Below are 19676 nucleotides of genomic sequence, written 5' to 3'. Positions count from 1 at the left end.
GCTGCACCAGCAGCAAATTAAAGTACTGGGACAGCCACTGCTTCCAGTGTGAGACATCACTGATCAATGATATGTCTTCATCTCAGTTCTATTCAGGTGGCATTGCTCCATTTTATCACGGAAAGCAGAGATGGTGTAAACATAATCACTCCCTAATAGGAAGAACAAGCCTTACTGTCCATTGAGACTTTTGTCCAGATTCCATTGCTATAACTCAGTGCTCAAGCTCCCGTGCCATTGAACACTTTAGGTCAGAAATTGCAGCTGGAGGCTTCACGTAGGCGGATGCCTCTGATGGAAAATATTTTTCCAAAATTACCTGGTGGTCCCGGAGGAATGAATACTTCTGCTCCGAGACCTCGATGCGCAGCCCAGCGCAGATGACGACGCGTTCCATGAACATGGAGTCGTCTCATTGATAGTAATGGTGAGTTCCGTTTGCATGGAGCTCCCATTACTTTCAGTGAGAATAGCCCACAGAACTCAGAAACACAACAACACAACACATAAATACAAAAATCACCACAAACATTTAAAATTCATTGAAATTTAAATAAATTAAATGTTTTAGAAAGACATTTTTTTGATTTTTTTAATCATTGGGGGCTTTATTGCTTTCATGCTGCAATATTTCCAGATTTCCACTATTCTATGTGATGAAGTGATTTTGACCTGATCCTTGAACTGTCTAGCTATAATTCTAAAATTATTCCCCGGATTCTCAACACCCCCAACAAAGCGAAGATGTTATCACTATCCACCCTACGAAGTCCTATGATCATCTTAACCACTTCAGTTAGATCACAATCTATTCTGTTATGCTCAAATGAAAACAAGCCTTGTCTCGGCAACCAGTTCCCTTAATTTAACCCATTAGACCCGGTATCATTCTGTTGAACATGCCCTGGAACGCCTCAAATGAAAATATGTCATTCCTGAGGTGCAGTGTGCATCACACAAGATGGAGCGGCGGGCTGTATGATGGCAGCGCGGACCACGCTAGGGCCATCCTTGAGGTGACGCGGGAGTAGGCAGACAAAAAACGATGGCGGCCCACAGCGCTGACACATTCTTTTTAAGAAATGGCCCGAGAGCAGCAGTCCATCATACTCGAATCCCACGAAGCTGGCGTTGTTATCCACTCACGCCAGCCTCGCGGTCAGCGGGGCAATTCCACAGCGGGGCATTAAGGGGCCAGCGCGGATTGGTGATGGGTCGCGGCACATGGCGATGACGTCATCGCTGGTTACACGCCAGTTCATGGCGCTAACTGCTGAAGCGGAAGCGCCCAGCGGCCGAGGTGAAAATTGTCGTGCGCTTCCGGGCAATGAAAAGGGTCAACATCGCCCCTAAATTGTTTATTTTTCGTTAAAAGCAGTTTTGTATAATTAAATCAGGAAACTGCTATTGTGTGATGGATTCCACGCCCCACCGCCCGCTATGGAGTTCCGAAACAAGAAGATGTTAAACTCATCCTTCTGTTTTCTACATTGCATTCCTGAACTAATATTTTAAACGATGCAAACCATGTTAATGAAGGAGCCATCATCAAAATTTTATGACACAAATACATCAATCTTTTGAAACAATTTACAATTTATACCTGCTCTCTTATTTTTGGCATCTGTATATGTTCTCGTCTCATATATGTAATTGAATGTAGATAGAATTTTATCATGAGAGAAATTGTACACTTTTTTTAAATACAGTTCGGGAAGACACTTACGTGAAAGCAGATAGAAACAATCGGATAACAATAATGCAACAGACATGCAATTAGGGGGATAGATAAAGGAATCGATAGGTATACAGGGCATGTTATATCAGAAAAATGTGAATTTTAATAAAAGGAAAGAAATAAAGATTAGTAGGTGTTAGGGAAAATGACCCTCATTCAAAATAAAAAGATCGTGAAGAAAAATTGCCCTCAAAGACGATTATATATGCGGGTTTTTTACATAAACTTGATTCAAACGAAAATACGAACAATTATGCAGGCAAAGATCTGGTCCATCGAGCCTGTCCCACAAAATTGCGATATCTTGCGTATCACAACATATAAATTCCACCCATCGGAAACCAGGTGATCTCCTGGGAGAGCTGTTTAAAACCAGCGAAAATTGGGAAAGAAAATTCTGGGAAATTCTTCTCCGACACATCTGGGCGATCGAATCTAGTCCAGGAGATCACCACAGCCTTGAATTCCCCGCAGTACGAACTCTGTAATAGCTGAGCTCCGACCCAGCCGGAAACAAATTCAGCTTTCACTTGAAGGAACTCAGTGAATCTGTATCCAATACATCGTCCGGCAGCTTGTTCTAGAGGTCTACTATTGGCTGGTGAAAGAATCACCTCCTGACGTCTAACCGAGATCTTGCACCACACAACTTAAATGTGTGCCCCCCTGGTCCTGCCTCTCCTATTTCATTGAAATTAACTGAAAGCTGGAACATCATCTGCTCCCTTAATTATCTTATAAACCCCAATCAGATCCCCCCCTAATCTACGCTGCTATAAAGCAAGCAGTCTCAACTAATTTAGAATATCTTGCTAACCATGATGTTTTAAACCTGGAATTAGTGCAGTAGCCCTCTTCTACGTGCATTCCAGAGCCTCAAATCGCCCACCATGCGAGGAGAACAAAACTGGACACAGCATTCCAGGTGCAGCCTGATAAATGTCGTGCACAAGGACAAAACAGCACACCCCGTATTATACTCAATTATCCAACGGATACACTGCCGCAGCCTATTTTCTCTAGCTATCATGACATTGGTAACCTACCTTAAAGGATGTATGCACTATAATGACCAAAACGCTTCCTATCTCCACCATCTTTAATAGCTTTCGCTGGAGTGTGTTTGAATGTTGAGCATTTGCACCGCCCACGTGCATAACATGGCACTTCTCAAAGTTGTGCATCATTTTCCAGTCTTCAGCCCAATCTTCCAACACATTAAGATCTGCGTGAAGTAGCAGAGCATCTTCTCCAATTCTAAGACTTGCACAGTCCTTTGTGTCATCTGCAAATTTTCAAATTGTGCCCCTAAATCCAAATCATTAATAAAAACAGTAAAAAGCAACTGTCCCAAAACTGATCCCTGAGGGACACCATGGTGACCAGTCTCCAAATAGATCCAAATACATCTATAACTATTCTTCGCCTGCGACCTGCCAGCCAGTTCTAATGCAAACTTGTAGATAAGCCTTTGTGCAGTATCTTATCTAAAGCTTTGTGGAAATCTAAGAAGACAATGTCTACTGGGCTTCCCTCATGCAACAACTTTGCAACTTTTTCAAAAATTATAAATAGATTTGTGAGGCATGACCGAAGTGTTATGAAGCCAGGTCGGCTGTCAATGACATGTCCCTCCTTACACATGCATTCATATATTGCTTCCATTAGGATTTCGTCATGCATCTTAGAATTACTGATGTTAAGCTGATGGTATTATATTTACCCGGGTCTCTCTTGTCACTTTTTAAAAAAAATAGGGACTACATTAGCCTCCTTTCAGTCTGTAGGAACCATTCCACAGTGCAGTGAGCTGTTAAATATACAGGCCAGAGGCTCTCACAACACATGTCCCTTCTCCCAGGATACCCTTGGGTGGATAGCATCTGGCCCGTTTACTCTATCTATTTTCGAGCTATTAATTCTTCCTGATACGATATGCTTATCGATGTTACTGTTCCTAACAAACAAGTATTATCCTTCATTTGTATAGCAGTAGCAAAGCGAATAAATGTCAAAAACTAAGTTGGATATCCAAGCCAAAGCTTGCAGTATAACAGTCTGGATATATTGTAGGCTGCCTGCGAATTTCCTCTGAGGGCAGTGCTCAATGACGTGCACCAGCGTCTGATTAGGAACTCCACAGTCGCATGATGGGGATGCTTTAATCTTCCATCTATAGAAAAGGTGGCAGCATCTACAATGACCTGTTCTGAGGCGGTTGATGCTTGTCCACTGTTTGCAAGGAAGATTTGATGCATCAGGTTGTACTGTCGGGACGTCTATACGGAATGCATTGAATATTTTGCAGTTATTCCAAGCATCTTATCGTTGGTTACCAAGTCTGAGGGGAGATCGCTGAAAGGCATTGGCGACTGTCCACATGGGCTTTCTAGATTTGAGATGGATTGGTGATAGTTTGTTGAAGTCTGCCTGGAATGGCATGTCTTTGTCGGTGTAGTAGTTGTATTCTCAGGAAACTGCAGATTCGCTGTGTTGGTGTGGTGGTACGATGTTTGCAAGCATGAGCAGCCAAGGTGTTGCTGTCAGTGTAATTGTGCCGATGATAATTCTCATAGTGGAGTTCAGCTGGACAACAACGGATTTGAGATGCGGACTTCATAGCTATGCTGGAGAGCAGTACTCCGCTGTCGAATATACCAGGGTGACTACTGCTGTAGAGAGGGTTTCAGAATATTTTCTCCATGTGGATCCGGGAAGATTCTGGATCAAGTTGGCTCTACCCTTTCGTTTCCACCCAACATTCCGGAGACGTTTTCTATATCATGGGAGGCGATCAAGCATGACTCCTAAATCGGAGGGATTTTTTGGCATAGTTTACCTCTGCGTCGCAAAAGGAGCTATTCAAAGCTGGGTTTGCTTGTTGCGTGTTGAAGCTGAATGTCGAGGTTATGATTTTCTTTGCGCATTTGGGCGGAGTTGCCATCGACAGTACTGGGCCTCCATCCTCTCCAAATCAATGGTCAGGATTTCTTCCGTGATGGACAGAGTCGTGCTTTGCATGGCCAAGCAATGTAATCAGCGTATATAAACGTGTGAGACTCTGTTTTGGGAAGATCACTGGTGTAAACGTTCAATAACATGGGTGCCAGCACAGAACCCTGTGGGAGTCCGTTGTTTAATGACTTGTATCTATTCTACTGGGTGTGACAGTACACATGGAAATGTCGGTTGCGAAGCATTAGCAATATGAAGCCAACATTTTGGAGCATCATCGTCAAGGGTGAAGACTACTGCAAAGTACTAATTCAATATTTCTGTCATACCTAGTGACTCTTTTCTAACCTGTCCTTGAACAACCTGCTGTGGTCCAGTAGAGATTTTGATAGTTCCCTCAATCTTCACATAACTACACATGCTCTTCCCATTACTGCCACAGTGGTCTAGAATCAATTTTTCGATTAGCCTCATGATCTAATACAATCCACCTTTTCTTTTATTGTCCCTTGTATTCAACCCTGTTTAGTTGAGAATTAACTGTTTTTAATTTATAGAAACGTTTCTGTCTACATCTTATTTAACTGTGTGCATAGCCAGCCAGCCACCTTGACATTTTGCTACCACATGTCTTTTTTTGAGTTTGGGTACAAACTTTCTGCATCGGTCTCATCAACACCGAGGAGTGTTAGTCAATTTACACATTGAAAGTCTTCTGACATTTTGGAAACGTTTGCTCTTCTGCAATCCGTTACAAGATGCAGGTTCTCAGTACTATATCTCTGCAAGTCAATTGGAACTGTATCTTCCTCTTCTTTCTTATACAACCCTCCCAGTCGTGGATAACTTGCTTCCACACTAAAATGAGTTCTAAGGTGACTAATGAGACCAATGCCGGATCTATAGACTCTGTCACAGGTCTGGCAGATGGTGGTTGCAGGGATATGTGGGCGGGGTGCTTGATTTATCATATGCTCCTTCAGCTGTATGTACTTTGCTTCCGTGTGCTGCCGACAAGGAGACTCGAAGTGTTCAATGCCTTCTCGGATTCTTCTCCTCCACTTGAATCGGTCTTAGGTTCGGAATTACCAAGAGTCGGTGGGGATGTTACATTTTTTCAATGAAGCTTTGAGGGTGTCTTTGAAGCGCTTCTTATGTCCTCCAGGCTTTCACTTGCCGTTGTGTACCTCAGATTAGAGTGCTTGTTTCAGGGGTCGAGTATCGGGCATATGGACAATGTGGCCGGCACAGCGATGCTGATCGAGCATGGTCAATGCCTTGATGATGGCGATCTTGGCGTGAGAGAGAATGCGGATGTTGGTGCGCCAATCTTGGCAATTAATTTTCAGGATTTTTTAGCAGTGCTTTGACGTGCTTACTGCACATAGTCCATGTTTCTGAAGCATATAGGATGGCGGCATTCACTACTGCTCTATAGACCGTAACATTGTTGCCTTGTTTGAGTTCCAGGTCTTCGAGCACTCTTTTCCTCAGGCGACCGAAGGTTGGTACAAGTGTCGAGGTGTCAAACAAGGCACCAGCACTCTTTTCAATCTTTGTCGCTGCTATGCTTCATCTCACCTTTAAAAATCCCCTCCCTGGTGCGGAGTTAATCTTCAATACATGCGGAAAATTGTTCAACCTTAGGCGCCTTTTGTATAGATCCAAGGTGTTTCCATCCTATGTCATTGAATTGCAGTGTGCAGTTGAAGCTTGTGTTTGCATTTAGGGTAAGGGTTAGGTTCGTTAATGGGGAGAAAAAGCAACAAACCTGAGGACTGGGAGAAATTTAGAATTCAACAGAGGAGGACGAAGGGATTAATTAAGAGGGGGAAAATAGAGTACGAGACGAAGCTTGCATGGAACATAAAAACTGACTGCAAAAGCTTCTATAAATATGTGAAGAGAAAAAAATTACTGAAGACAAACTTAGGTCCCTTTCAGTCGGATTCAGGTGAAATTATCATGACGAACAAAGAAATGGCAGACCAATTGAAGAAATACTTCGGATTTGTCTTCACGAAGGAAAATACAAATAACATTCCGAAAGTACTGGGGATACTTTCGAGTGAGACGGAGAAACTGAAGGATATCCTTATTAGGAATGAAATTGTGTTATGGAAATTGATGGGATTGAAGGCCGATAAATCCAAGGGCCTTGTAGTCTGCATCCCAGAGTACTTAAGGAAGTGGCCCAAGAAATAGTGGATGCATTGGTGATCATTTTCCAACAGTCTATCGAATCTGGATCACTTCCTCTGGACTGAAGGGTAGCTAATGTCACACCACTTTTTTTTTAAAAAGGGGGGGGAGAGAAAACGCGAGGTTATAGACTGGTTAGCCTGACATCAGCAGTGGGAAAATGTTCGATAAAATAGCAGGGCATTTGGAAAGCAGTGACAGGATTGGTCCAAGTCAGCATGGATTTGTTAAAGGGAAATCATGCTTGACAAATCTTCTGGAATTTTTTGAGGATGTAACTAGCAGAGCGGACAATGGAGGACCACTGCGTGTGATGTATTTCAAAAGGCTTTTGACAAGGTCCTGCACAAGTGAATGGTGTGCATACTCAAAGTGCATGGTACTGGCGGTAATGTACTGATGTGGATAGAGAACTGGTTGGCAGACAGGAAGCAGAGAGTTGGGTAAACGGGACCTTTCCAGAATGGGATGCAGTGATTAGTGCAGTGCTGCAGGGCTCAGTGCGAGGATCCCAGCTCTTTGCAATATACATTAACGATTTAGATGAAGGAATTGAATGTAATATCTCCAGGTTTGCAGATAGCACTAAATTGTGTAGAGGTGTGAGCTGTGAAGAGGACGCTAAGAGGCTGCAGCTTGACATGGATGGGTCGTTGCGTGGGCAAATGCAGTATAATGTGGATAAATGTGAGGTTATCCATTTGGGGGGCAACAACACGAAGGCACAATATTATCCGAATGGCGGCAGATTAGGAAAGAGACCTGGGTGTAATGGTTCATCAGTCTTTGAAAGTTGGCATGCAGGTACAGCAGGCAGTGAAGAAGGCAAATGGTAACTTGGCCTTCACAGCTACGGGATTTCAGTACTGGAGCAGGGAGGTCTTACTGCAGTTGTACAGGCCCTTAGTGAGGCCTCACCTGGAATAATGTGTTCATTTTTGGTCTCCTAAACTGAGGAAGGACGTTCTTGCTATTGAGGGAGTGCAGCGAAGGTTCACCAGACTGAATCCAGGGATGGCTGGACTGTCATATGAAGAGAGATTGGATCAACTGGGCCTTTATCACAGGAGTTTAGAACGATGAGAGGGGATCTTATCGAAACGTATAAGATTCTGACGGGACTGGACAGGTTAGATGCGGGAAGAATGTTCCCGATGTTGGCGAAGTCAAGAGCCAGGGGATATAGTCTTTGGATAAGCGGTAGGCCATTTAGGACCGAGATGAGAAGAAACTTCTTTACTCAGTGAGTTGTTCACTTATGGAATTCCCTGCCTCAGAGAGTTGTTGATGCCAGTTCTTTGGATATTTTCAAGAGGGAGTTAGATATGGCCCTTAAAGCTAAGGGGATCAAGGGGTATGAAGAGAAAGCAGGAAAGATTTGCTGAGGGAATGATCAGCAATGATCTTATTGAATGGCGGTGCAGCCTGGAAGGGCCTAATGGCCTACTCCTACACCTATTTTCTAAGTTTTTAAGTTTCTATGATTTCTCTTGCAGCAGACAGCAAGCAAATTCGGCTATAATTACTGCAGTCGGATTTATCACCCTTCTTGAAGATTGTCACGATTACACCCTCTCTGCGATCCACTGACATGCTCTCCTCCTTCCAGATAAGAGGGATTAGTTCATGGTCTCTTGCCATGAGTACTTCTCCAACCACACTTTAGTACTTCAATGGGGATTTCATCTGCTCCGGAAGCCTTCCATTTTTTTCTATTTCCACAAACATTCAATCTGGGTTCGATGGTTTAAATAATTAGAAACAATTAGATACCAAATTTACTAATGGATGAGCAAATGACAATCTGCAAAATCAGGTGACAATTTGGTTTGGTGTAAGTGTAAAGATTTGGGTTTGTGTGGGGAGCTTGCAAGAAAAGGGACCTTGTTTCAGGTGGCAATAATATTTCTACCTGCTGATGATAAACTGATGCAAGTATTTACAGTGGAATCAGTGTGCCTGTTGCACGATAGTATACAACTGGCATTTGTGAACTATCTGATGATGTTAGTGAGGTGAAAAGAAGGGATTGGATTTGGCAAATAATTCAAGCATCTAATTAACTAGAGCTCATTCGTGAGATCAAAGTACTTGGAGGTACCATAGACCCAGAGCTGGCGATTCCTGAGCCTGAACGTTCCAACTATAACCTTGTTTTTCGCAATCCCAAATTAGTGTCCGCAGAGCTAACTTTGCTCATTGATTTCGAAAGAACAGTCTTAAGGGTGTTTATTGGATTGCCTGTCCCTAATGAACGCCCTAATGTAACTTTGGTGACTCATCGGAGAATTTTCTCTTGTATAAATCAGGGCTGCTTTCAATGCGTTACTTCAGTACATCAGCAGGAACCTTGCTCCCAACCGTTGTTCCATTTCGTTGAAAATGGGTTTAGCAGACGGCACAGTGATTTGCTATTCGATTCTTGCAATTATCGGCATTCCTGGTAAGTAAAGACGCGCAATTGTTAATTTTGGATGGCCATTCTTTGAATGCATTGTTTTATTTTCCATTTCTACATGCTGTTTGTCTCCACATCTTTGTTCCTAGATGCCAAGTTTCTGGTGGCAGATTATGAGCAGAAGTCTCTTACTTTTCCTTATTTGCTTTAACATGACAACTTTTGTGATATCATCGTCATTACAATCGGCCATCTATCATCGGAAAGGACCTTGTTCTCTGAATGTATAGTTCGCACGATATCGATACCATCGGCGATTTTAACACGCCTTTTGATAAATGTTGCCCATCCAGAGTCCCAGGACGTTCCTCCAGACGGCCATCCACTTGAAGCTGTTGGAATTTTTTAGCGTTGACCACATCACTTAACCGCTTCACTGTTGGCCAAAAGTCGATCCAGTTACTTTAATTACGGTAGCAGGTGTTAGGGCTTGACCTGACATACTGTAATGTTACAACCATCGATGAAAGTCAGCAACAAATGCACATTGCCGATATATGAAAGGTCTGCAGTTTGCTCGTAGTGGGATAACATGAGCCAAAGTGGCCAGGTGGGAACCCACCGGATCGGGTGGACCGCTGCTTCTAAACCCGCACACTATTTTAATCTGGTGACTTTAATAAATAGTAAAATCAGACAAGGTGTAAAGCCAGCCTTCCATCCAATCTTGTTGTTTCCCGAAGGGCGGGTAAGATGAAGCTTGCCTCGGTGCCCCATCAGTGTTAACAAATGCTGATCCGTAAACGGAGCCTTAACCTGTTTTTTGTTCCAAGGGTTGAAACAAGATATTTGTTTTCAATACGCCGATGTGTCCAATATATGGGACAATATTTACTGTCAGGGTCTTAGATTCTGATCCATAGATTCATTTAAACCAGAGTATTTTATGTCACAGAAGGAGGCCATTCGGCCCATCGTGTTGGTACCCGCTGGAAAATGGCTATCCAGTCTAATCCCTCTTTCCAGTTCGAGGTCAGTAGCACTGTTGAAATGCCAACTACATATAAAGTCCTTATAAATGTGATGAGGGATTTCTGCCTCGACCACCATATGAGGCAGTGAGTTCCAGACCCCCAACACCCTCTGGGTGAAAAAGGTTCTCTAAATTCGCCTCTAATCGTTCTAAGATTACAATTAAGTCCTTTCCCCTGTTCATTGATCCATCCGATAAAGGAAATAGATCCTTTCTATCCACTGTGTCTTGGTCCCTCATAAAGTTACATACCTCACTTCAATCTCTCCTCAGACTCCTCTATTCTAAAGTAAACAACCCCGACCGGTCCAATCTTTATTCATTGCTAAAATGTTCCAGTCTCAGCAACATACTCGTCAATCTCAACTGTAACATCTCTGATGCAATCGTATCTTTCCTGAAATGTGGTTACCAGAACTGTACGCAGTAAGCCAATGACTTAAAGTAGAAATAATTCAAGACAAACGCAGGATGGACCCTACACAGTGAGTGTGGAGAGACCAGTAACACTTATGGAATCATGTAACAATCTCCCGGACAGACTATTGCTAACCACGCAATTAACCTGAGCTGTCATTTCAGACCACAGATCAATTTCTTTGCTAACTCTCTTGTTTTCCACTTTCTTGCAGCGAACCTGATGTCGATTGTCATCCTGTCCCGGGGAACGTGCGGTCTCACCAAAGGAATCACTCGTTACATGGTAACCATGGCCATAGCAGATCTGATGGTCTGTGTCTTTAATATAACTATAAATAATATCTTGACTTCTCATTTCCTCGATTCATTCTTGATGTACACCAATGTTTGTCGTTTTAGTGCATTCATACAAGTATTCAGCGTCCAACTCTCTGTCTGTTCGACAGTATCGTTCACCTTTGACCGCTACGTATCCATTTGTTGTCCGAAACTGAAATTAAATTATTGCACCCACAGAACTGCCACTGTGGTTCTAACAATCGTGGGTGTGCTCAGCTTTCTGATAAACATTCCAGTTTATTTCCGGTATGAGCCCTACTATCTTGTTGGGGATATAGAGTGGGGCTGTCGGACAGTAACGGAATATGGTTCTTCCCCGGCATGGATAGCTTACAAATGGATCCTGAATCTCTCAGTCACATTAGTGCCATTCCCTTTTCTGTTGCTGTTAAATTCCCTCACTGCCAGGTACATCTTAATAGCCAGTCGAGCTCGCAGAGCCCTGAAGAAATGCAGCAATGGGGACAGCAGCAGTGATCCCGAGATGAAGAACCGAAGAACATCCATCATTCTGCTCTTCTCTGTATCTGGGAGCTTTATTGTATTGTGGACGCCAGTTCTGATGATTGACATCTGTTTCAAGCTCACGGAAACTATTACATGGGAAGGTCCAAACTCGCTTTATTTGGCGATTAAAATCACGGTCTTTTTGATGTACACCAGCACCTGTACAAACACCTGTGTTTATGCATTGACCCAGAGGAAGTTCCGGGAGGAGATTAAGAACATTGTGAAATATCCATTTTCTTTCATTATTAAATTATGTAAACAATATGAGTACTCGCAATCGATCAGAGTTCATTGCCCATTAGCTCGGTCACTCGATCATTTAGGTACGCATGGACTGCAAACCTGGAACTTGTCATTTGCCAGGAATCTTCTTGACTGATCCGCCGCATCCCCGGGAAAAGGGATTCTGCGGGTGGGGTGTTGGGCTTCATGCCCAGCGAATGACCGTGAAATTCTTACACCTGGTAGAAGCAGAGACAAACCCTGTTTTTACCAGCGTGAATTTACATCAATATCTATTTTCTTGAACCATTTAAACACTAAAATGCCATTAAATAAGGTAAGGTTACTTTTTAGCCCATTTAAACATTAATAATTATTTTTCAAAAGATTACATTTCTTTAACTGTTTAATTAATTGGCACTTTAATTATTTTTAAAAACATAACTTTTTTATTTATTTGATGTGAACATGTTTTTTGGGAGTATTATCCTTCATGCATATGGGTTTTCTGTGCATACATCTTAGGAGGTCCCTCGTATCAAGAATAACTTGCTTCCAGGCAAAATACGGATGAGTTCACAGGTTTTTTTAATGCAGGATCTGACATTCCAGGTCCAGCACTACAGCCTGAATGGTGGAAGAGCCCTGTGCGTGGAATTTTTTAACGTGAGGTGGCCGTTGCACTCCAGCCACCACATGGGCTTTACAGAGCTTGGTCTTGGTCCAGTGGCAAGCATTAACCAAGACGACTGGAGACCAGCCCTGCGACATGGACCTACTGCGCGCACATATCGCAGTGTGGGCTGTCCAGTCATGCCCCTGGACTCTCGGCCACGAACACTCACGACTCTCCTGTGCCCTGATCATGTCCCACTACAATCTCTCGCTGCTCATTCGGCCGACCTCGCCGTTCCTCTGCTACATGCTACCCCTCGTCCTGTACCTGCTGACGCAAGGTTTCTGTACATATCAAATCCGCTACCCCGCCGCATAATCATGAATAGCGATCCGCCTACTTTCATTCATTGGGTTGCCCATGTGATTCCAGGGATGCTGGCGAACCGCCAACATCCCCGAGATTTATGTGCCTCTCTCCGCATGTTCCTGCAAAACCAGGAGAATGAGTGACCATGGAATCCGAGCTGCCAGATGGGCGCGATTTTGCTTCGTGGAACGGAGGTATTTCCAGGCAGGAAGCCTTCGACAGCAAATTCAAGGCCAATAAATATGCTGGGTAACATTGGGTGGCGTGTCGAATTTAGAATTTTAATCTAATTAGTTAAATTAGAGGGAACATGTATTTCACATTGCGATATCAAAGCCACAGAGGAAAGATTTCCTAAAGGTACATTAGATACATTTTCACTTTTATGGTCTGGCAGAAAGCGGACTGTTTCCATTGAAGCAAAATCGGGCGCTCAGTAAAGCGATGGAGAGATTTGATACTGCCAGTTTGCCAGCTCGTGATTAATGTAAACATTCAGTCTTGAATGTGATATCTGATACACAATGAAAGATAAATATGCAGCGAAATTATAAGACAATTTTTAAACAAATATGTCTGAGATGTTTCGGGAGATCAGAACACAAGGTCTTCAGTGGGTCAGGTGGGAAATTATCATTTATCTGTCAGCAGATCCCGATTCTGCTATCAAGCCTCCGGCACGCTACATGCCCAGAATTCGGGTCTGTCAGGGCTGAACAGACCGACACGCACTGGCGTGCAGGAAATTCAGTTCATTTTATGACATTGTTAACAGCCTGTTCAAAAGAATTTTCAGCTGAACTTTCCATTTTACCAGGTTGTCCATTGGGTATGCGCTGCTTGGGAATCTCGTCAGGTAAGGATGTCGGGAGTTGCGTGAATATTAATTCGTTGTTTTACTTGACAGCTGCAATGTTGTTATAAAAGCTCCCATCTGAGTGCTGTTCACTTTCCAAGATCAAAAGCTGTTTCTTACTAGATTCGGAAGGGGGATTGAGCATTATGCAGGTTGCAAGCGTTTGGAATGAACTCTCTATCCAGTGTCACCTCATTGGAACATCCTAAATGACCATTGACATCTCAGCTTAAACCGGCATCTATTACATTAGCATTGGTGCCCCTGAAACTATATCAGCTTGCTCCTCAGACTCCCACCATAATCAGCCACAACACCGTCAGCACCAATTAAAACATCAACATTGTTCACACACAATTGGTGCTGCACAGGTCACAGGGCATCAGCACCCGACCACATTGATGACCGGGAAGGCAGATTTACTTCACTTAACGCTGTACACAATAGCTATCACATGATGCACCTGGTTGGCACCACCCCACACCAGCATCATAAAGCATACCTACAATGACCAAGCCATTCATTTCACATTCGTCACCATTGCGGGGAGTACCGTTATGTTTCACCATTCACTGCAACTCACTGAGCCACATACAAAGTGCACACAAACCTGACCACGAAGGCAAAGTGTTAAAAATAACACTTTCAATCTTTGACAGCACATTAATAGAGGAGCCGAGGGCCCATTTGCAGCATGGACCTGCCCTCACTGCGATATGTGTGCGCACTAGATATGTGCAGCAAACAGGTCTCCAGTCGTCCAGGTTAATCCTTGCCACTGGATAATGGCCTAGCTCTGTCAAGCCCGTGTAGTGGCTGATGTGCAACGGTCACCACACGTTAAAAAAAATCATACACAAGCATCCTCCGACCCCTCAACTGGAATTCAGGACAGGAACTTCGGGTCCTTCATTGAAATATCTGTGAACTATCGTGGAAGCAAGTCATTCTCGTTCGAGGGACTGGCGATGATGATGAATAGAAACTTTACATTAACATTTTCAAACGACCCAAATGCTGTGTGTTGATAGTGGCTATGATTAGACCAGGATGAGGGTGAGTATGAGAGTGGCTGGTGACAAGTGGAAGTGATATTGTAGATAGAGAGGGTGGGTGCAGGTTCATGGTAAGTTGGTGTGAATATATGTAGGAGCAGAGTTGGGAAGGCAGACTGATGGGGATATGATGAGTGGCACAGCAGGATAAGGTGGAGTATGGCTTTGCAATGTTTTGTGACCCACTGCGAACATTGAAAGTTTGTGCCACTGCAGCAGGCTTCACCTGCCGACAGCACTGCTTGTGCCCTCATGTGCAATGTGCAACCAGACTACAACTGTCTTCTGGGGAGGTACACAAGACAGTCGAACACAAGAGTATGGCGAGGCAGGTAGTACAGGAGTCCCCTGAGGCTATCCCGTTCTCCAACCGGTACTCTATTCTGACAACTGGCGAGGGCAGTGATGTCTCTGGGGAGTTAAGCCAGGTTCAAATCCACAGCACCGTTGATGGCTCAGCTGCACAGGGGGGGAGGAAGAAGAAGGGAAGGGCTATAGTGACAAGAGATTCAATAGTTCGGGGAGCAGATAGGTGCTTCTGCAGCAGCAAAAGTGACATCAGGATGATGTGTTGCCTCGCTGGTGCAAGGGTCAATGATGTCATTGAGCGACTGCAGGGCATTCTGGGGAGGGAAGGCGAACAGCCAGTGGTGGTGTTCCACATTGGGACCAACGACACAGGTAGAAAGAGGGGTGAGGTACTGAAAGATGAGTTTCGGGAGCTGGGAGTAAGATTGAAAGCCAGGACCTCAAAGGTGATAATCTTGGGATTACTGCCAGTGCCACGTACCAGTGAGGTGAGAAATAGGAAGGCTGGTCAGATAAATACGTGGCTGGGGCATTGGTGTAGGAGGGACAGCTTTCGTTTCCTGAACAATTGGGACTGCTCCTGAGGTAGGTCGGACTTGTACAAGTCAGACAGGTTACACCTCAACAGAGATGGGACAAATGTTCTCGCGGGTGGTTTTAATAGTGTGGTTGGCAGGGCTTTAAACTAGCTTGGCAGGGGGATGGGAACCCAGGAGAGGGCTCTGAGCTAGTTTGAGTGGGTGAGATCTCAGAAGAACAGAACCCCAAGAAAGGATGCAAAAGGCAGGAGGCAACAGAGCAGAGTAGCACTGGAGTAAGTGTAAACCACAACGTGATAGGAAGAAACAATATGTGTGAATATAAAGGGGCTGCAGGAGGGGTCAAAACTAAAAATCGTGGTTTAAAAACTAGTATTAAAACATTTTTACCTAAAAGCACGCAGCATTCGAAATAAAGTAAATGAGTTATAGAAACATAGACATAGAAAATAGGCACAGGAGTAGGCCATTCGGCACTTCTAGCCTGCATTCTCATGCAATGAGTTCATGGCTGAACATGCAACTTCAGTACCCCATTCCTGCTTTCTCACCATACCCCTTGATTCCCCTAGTAGTAAGGACTTCATCTAACTTATTTTTGAATATATTTAGTGAAATGGCCTCAACAACTTTCTGTGGTAGAGAATTCCACAGGTTCACCACTCTCTGCGTGAAGAAATCCCTCCTCATCTCGGTCCTAAATGGCTTCCCCCTTATCCTTAGAATGTGTCCCCTGGTTCTGGACTTCCCCAACATTGGGAACATTCTTCCTGCATCTAACCTGTCTAACCCCGTCAGAATTTTAAACGTTTCTATGAGGTCCCCTCTCATTCTTCTGAACTCCAGTGAATACAAGCCCAGTTGATCCAGTCTTTCTTGATAGGTCAGTCCCGCCATCCCGGGAATCAGTCTGGTGAACCTTCGCTGCACTCCCTCAATAGCAAGAATGTCCTTCCTCAGGTTAGAAGACCAAAACTATACACAATACTCCAGGTGTGGCCTCACCAAGGCCCTGTACAACTGTAGCAACACCTCCCTGCCCCTGTACTCAAATCCCCTCGCTATGAAGGCCAAAATGCCATTTGCTTTCTTAACCGCCTACTGGACCTGCATGCCAGCCTTCAATGACTGATGTACCATGACACCCAGGTCTCTTTGCACCTCCCCTTTTCCTAATCTGTCACCATTCAGATAATAGTCTGTCTCTCTGTCTTTACCACCAAAGTGGATAACCTCACATTTATCCACATTATACTTCATCTGCCATGCATTTGCCCACTCACCTAACTTATCCAAGTCGCTCTGCAGCCTCATAGCATCCTCCTCGCAGCTCACACTGCCACCCAACTTAGTGTCATCCGCAAATTTGGCGATACTACATTTAATCCCCTCGTCTAAATAATTAATGTACATTGTAAACAGCTGGGGCCCCAGCACAGAACCTTGAGGTACCCCACTAGTAACTGCCTGCCATTCTGAAAAGTCCCCATTTACTCCTACTCTTTGCTTCCTGTCTGACAACCAGTTCTCAATCCATGTCAGCACACTACCCCCAATCACATGTGCTTTAACTTAGCACATTAATCTCTTGTGTGGGACCTTGTCGAAAGCATTCTGAAAGTCCAAATATACCACATCAACTGGTTTTCCCTTGTCCACTCTACTGGAAACATCCTCAAAAAATTCCAGAAGATTTGTCAAGCATGATTTCCCTTTCACAAATCCATGCTGACTTGGACCTATCATATTACCTCTTTCCAAATGCACTGCTATGAAATCCTTAATAATTGATTCCATCATTTTACCCACTACCGATGTCAGGCTGACCGGTCTATAATTCCCTGTTTTCTCTCTCCCTCCTTTTTTAAAAAGTGGGGTTACATTGGCTACCCTCCAATCGATAGGAACTGATCCAGAGGCAATGGAATGTTGGAAAATGACTGTCAATGCATCCACTATTTCCAAGGCCACCTCCTTAAGTACTCTGGGATGCAGTCCATCAGGCCCTGGGGATTTATCGGCCTTCAATCCCATCAATTTCCCCAACACAATTTCCCGACTAATAAGGATTTCCCTCAGTTCCTCCTCCTTACTAGACGCTCCGACCCCTTTTATATCCCGAAGGTTGTTTGTGTCCTTCTCAGTGAATACCAAACCAAAGTACTTGTTCAATTGGTCCGCCATTTCTTTGTTCCCCGTTATGACTTACCCTGATTCTGACTGCAGGGGACCTACGTTTGTCTTTACTAACCTTTTTCTCTTTACATATCTATAGAAGCTTTTGCAATCCGTCTTAATGTTCCCTGCAAGCTTCTTCTCGTACTCCATTTTCCCTGCCCTAATCAAACCCTTTGTCCTCCTCTGCTGAGTTCTAAATTTCTCCCAGTCCCCGGGTTCGCTGTTATTTCTGGCCAATTTGTATGCCACTTCCTTGGCTTTAATGCTATCCCTGAATTCCCTTGATAGCCACGGTTGAGCCACCTTCCCTTTTTTATTTTTACGTCAGACAGGAATGTACAATTGTTGTAGTTCATCCATGCGGTCTCTAAATGTCTGCCATTGCCCATCCACAGTCAACCCCTTCAGTATCATTCGCCAATCTATCCTAGCCAATTCACGCCTCATACCTTCAAAGTTACCCTTCTTTAAGTTCTGGACCATGGTCTCTCAATTAACTGTTTCATTCTCCATCCTAATGCAGAATTCCACCATATTATGGTCACTCTTCCCCAAGGGGCCTCGCACAACGAGATTTCTAATTAATCCTCTCTCATTACACAGCACCCAGTCTAAGATGGCCTCCCCCCTAGTTGGTTCCTCGACATATTGGTCTAAAAAACCATCCCTTATGCACTCCAGGAAATCCTCCTCCACCGTATTGCTTCCAGTTTCGTTAACCCAATCTATGTGCATATTAAAGTCAGCCATTATAACTGCTGCACCTTTATTGCACGCACCCCTAATTTCATGTTTGATGCCCTCCCCAACATCACTACTACTGTTTGGAGGTCTGTACACAACTCCCACTAACGTTTTTTTCCCTTTGTTATTCTGCAGCTCTACCCATATAGATTCCACATCATCCAAGCTAATGTCGTTCCGAACTGTTGCCTTAATTTGCTCCTTAACCAGCAATGCTACCCCACCTCATTTTCCTTTTATTCTATCTTTCCTGAATGTTGAATACCCCTGGATGTTGAGTTCCCAGCCCTGATCATCCTGGAGCCACGTCTCCGTAATCCCAATCACATCATATTTGTTAACATCTATTTGCACTGTTAATTCATCCACCTTATTGCGGATACTCCTTGTTGGCAGCACAAATCATTACAAATGGGTATTATTTGGTGGCCATTACAGAAACGTGGTTGCAGGGTGGCCAAGACTGGGAATAAAACATACAGGGGTATTTGACAATTCGGAAAGATAGACAAGAAGGGAACGGAAATGGGGTAGCTCTGTTAATAAAGGATGATATCAGGGCAGTTGTGGGAGACGATCTTGGCTTTAATGAACAAAATGTTGAAACATTGTGGGTGGAGATTATAGATAGTAAGGGGAAATAGTCACTGGTGGGCGTAGTGTATAGGCCCCCAAATAATAACTTTACGGTGGGACGGACAATAATCAAGGGAATAATGGGGACATGTGAAATAGGAACGGCAGTAATCATGGGGATTTTAATCTACATATAGATTGGTCAAATCAAATCGCAGAGGGAAGCCTTGAGGAGGAATTCATAGAATGCATATGGGATTGTTTCTTCGAACAGTATGTTACAGAACCTACAAGTGAGCAAGCTATCTTCGAGCTGGTCCTGTGTAATGAGACAGGAATAATAAATGATCTCCAAGTAAAAGATCCTCTCGGAATAAGTGATCACAGTATGGTTGAATTTTTAATACAGATTGAGGGTGTGGAAGTAGTGTCTCAAACGAGCGTACTATGCTTAAACAAAGGGAACTAAAGTAGGATGAGGGCAGAGTTGGCTAAAGTAGACTGGGAACATAGACTATACGGTGGCACAATTGAGGAACAGTGGAGGACATTTAAGGAGCTCTTTCATCGTGCTCAACAAAAATATATTCCAGTGAAAAGGAAGGGTGGTAAGAGAA

General features: G+C 43.9%; 1 protein-coding gene across 1 annotated transcript in view; it reads left to right on the top strand.

Moving 5' to 3' along the window:
* Positions 1–1224: 1224 nt before the first annotated feature.
* LOC139230150 (probable G-protein coupled receptor 139) overlaps positions 1225–19676 on the top strand; it is a 42750-nt gene continuing 24298 nt past the window's right edge. Inside the window, exons 1-2 of the mRNA XM_070861993.1 lie at positions 1225–1300; positions 10959–11918. Of these exons, the coding sequence (XP_070718094.1) occupies positions 1225–1300; positions 10959–11918 (1036 nt within the window). The remainder of the gene's footprint in view (positions 1301–10958; positions 11919–19676) is intronic.

This window comes from Pristiophorus japonicus, chromosome 19 (assembly GCF_044704955.1).
Source record: "Pristiophorus japonicus isolate sPriJap1 chromosome 19, sPriJap1.hap1, whole genome shotgun sequence".
NCBI classification, from domain to species: domain Eukaryota; kingdom Metazoa; phylum Chordata; class Chondrichthyes; family Pristiophoridae; genus Pristiophorus; species Pristiophorus japonicus.
This window is presented reverse-complemented; position numbering and strand designations above follow the sequence as displayed.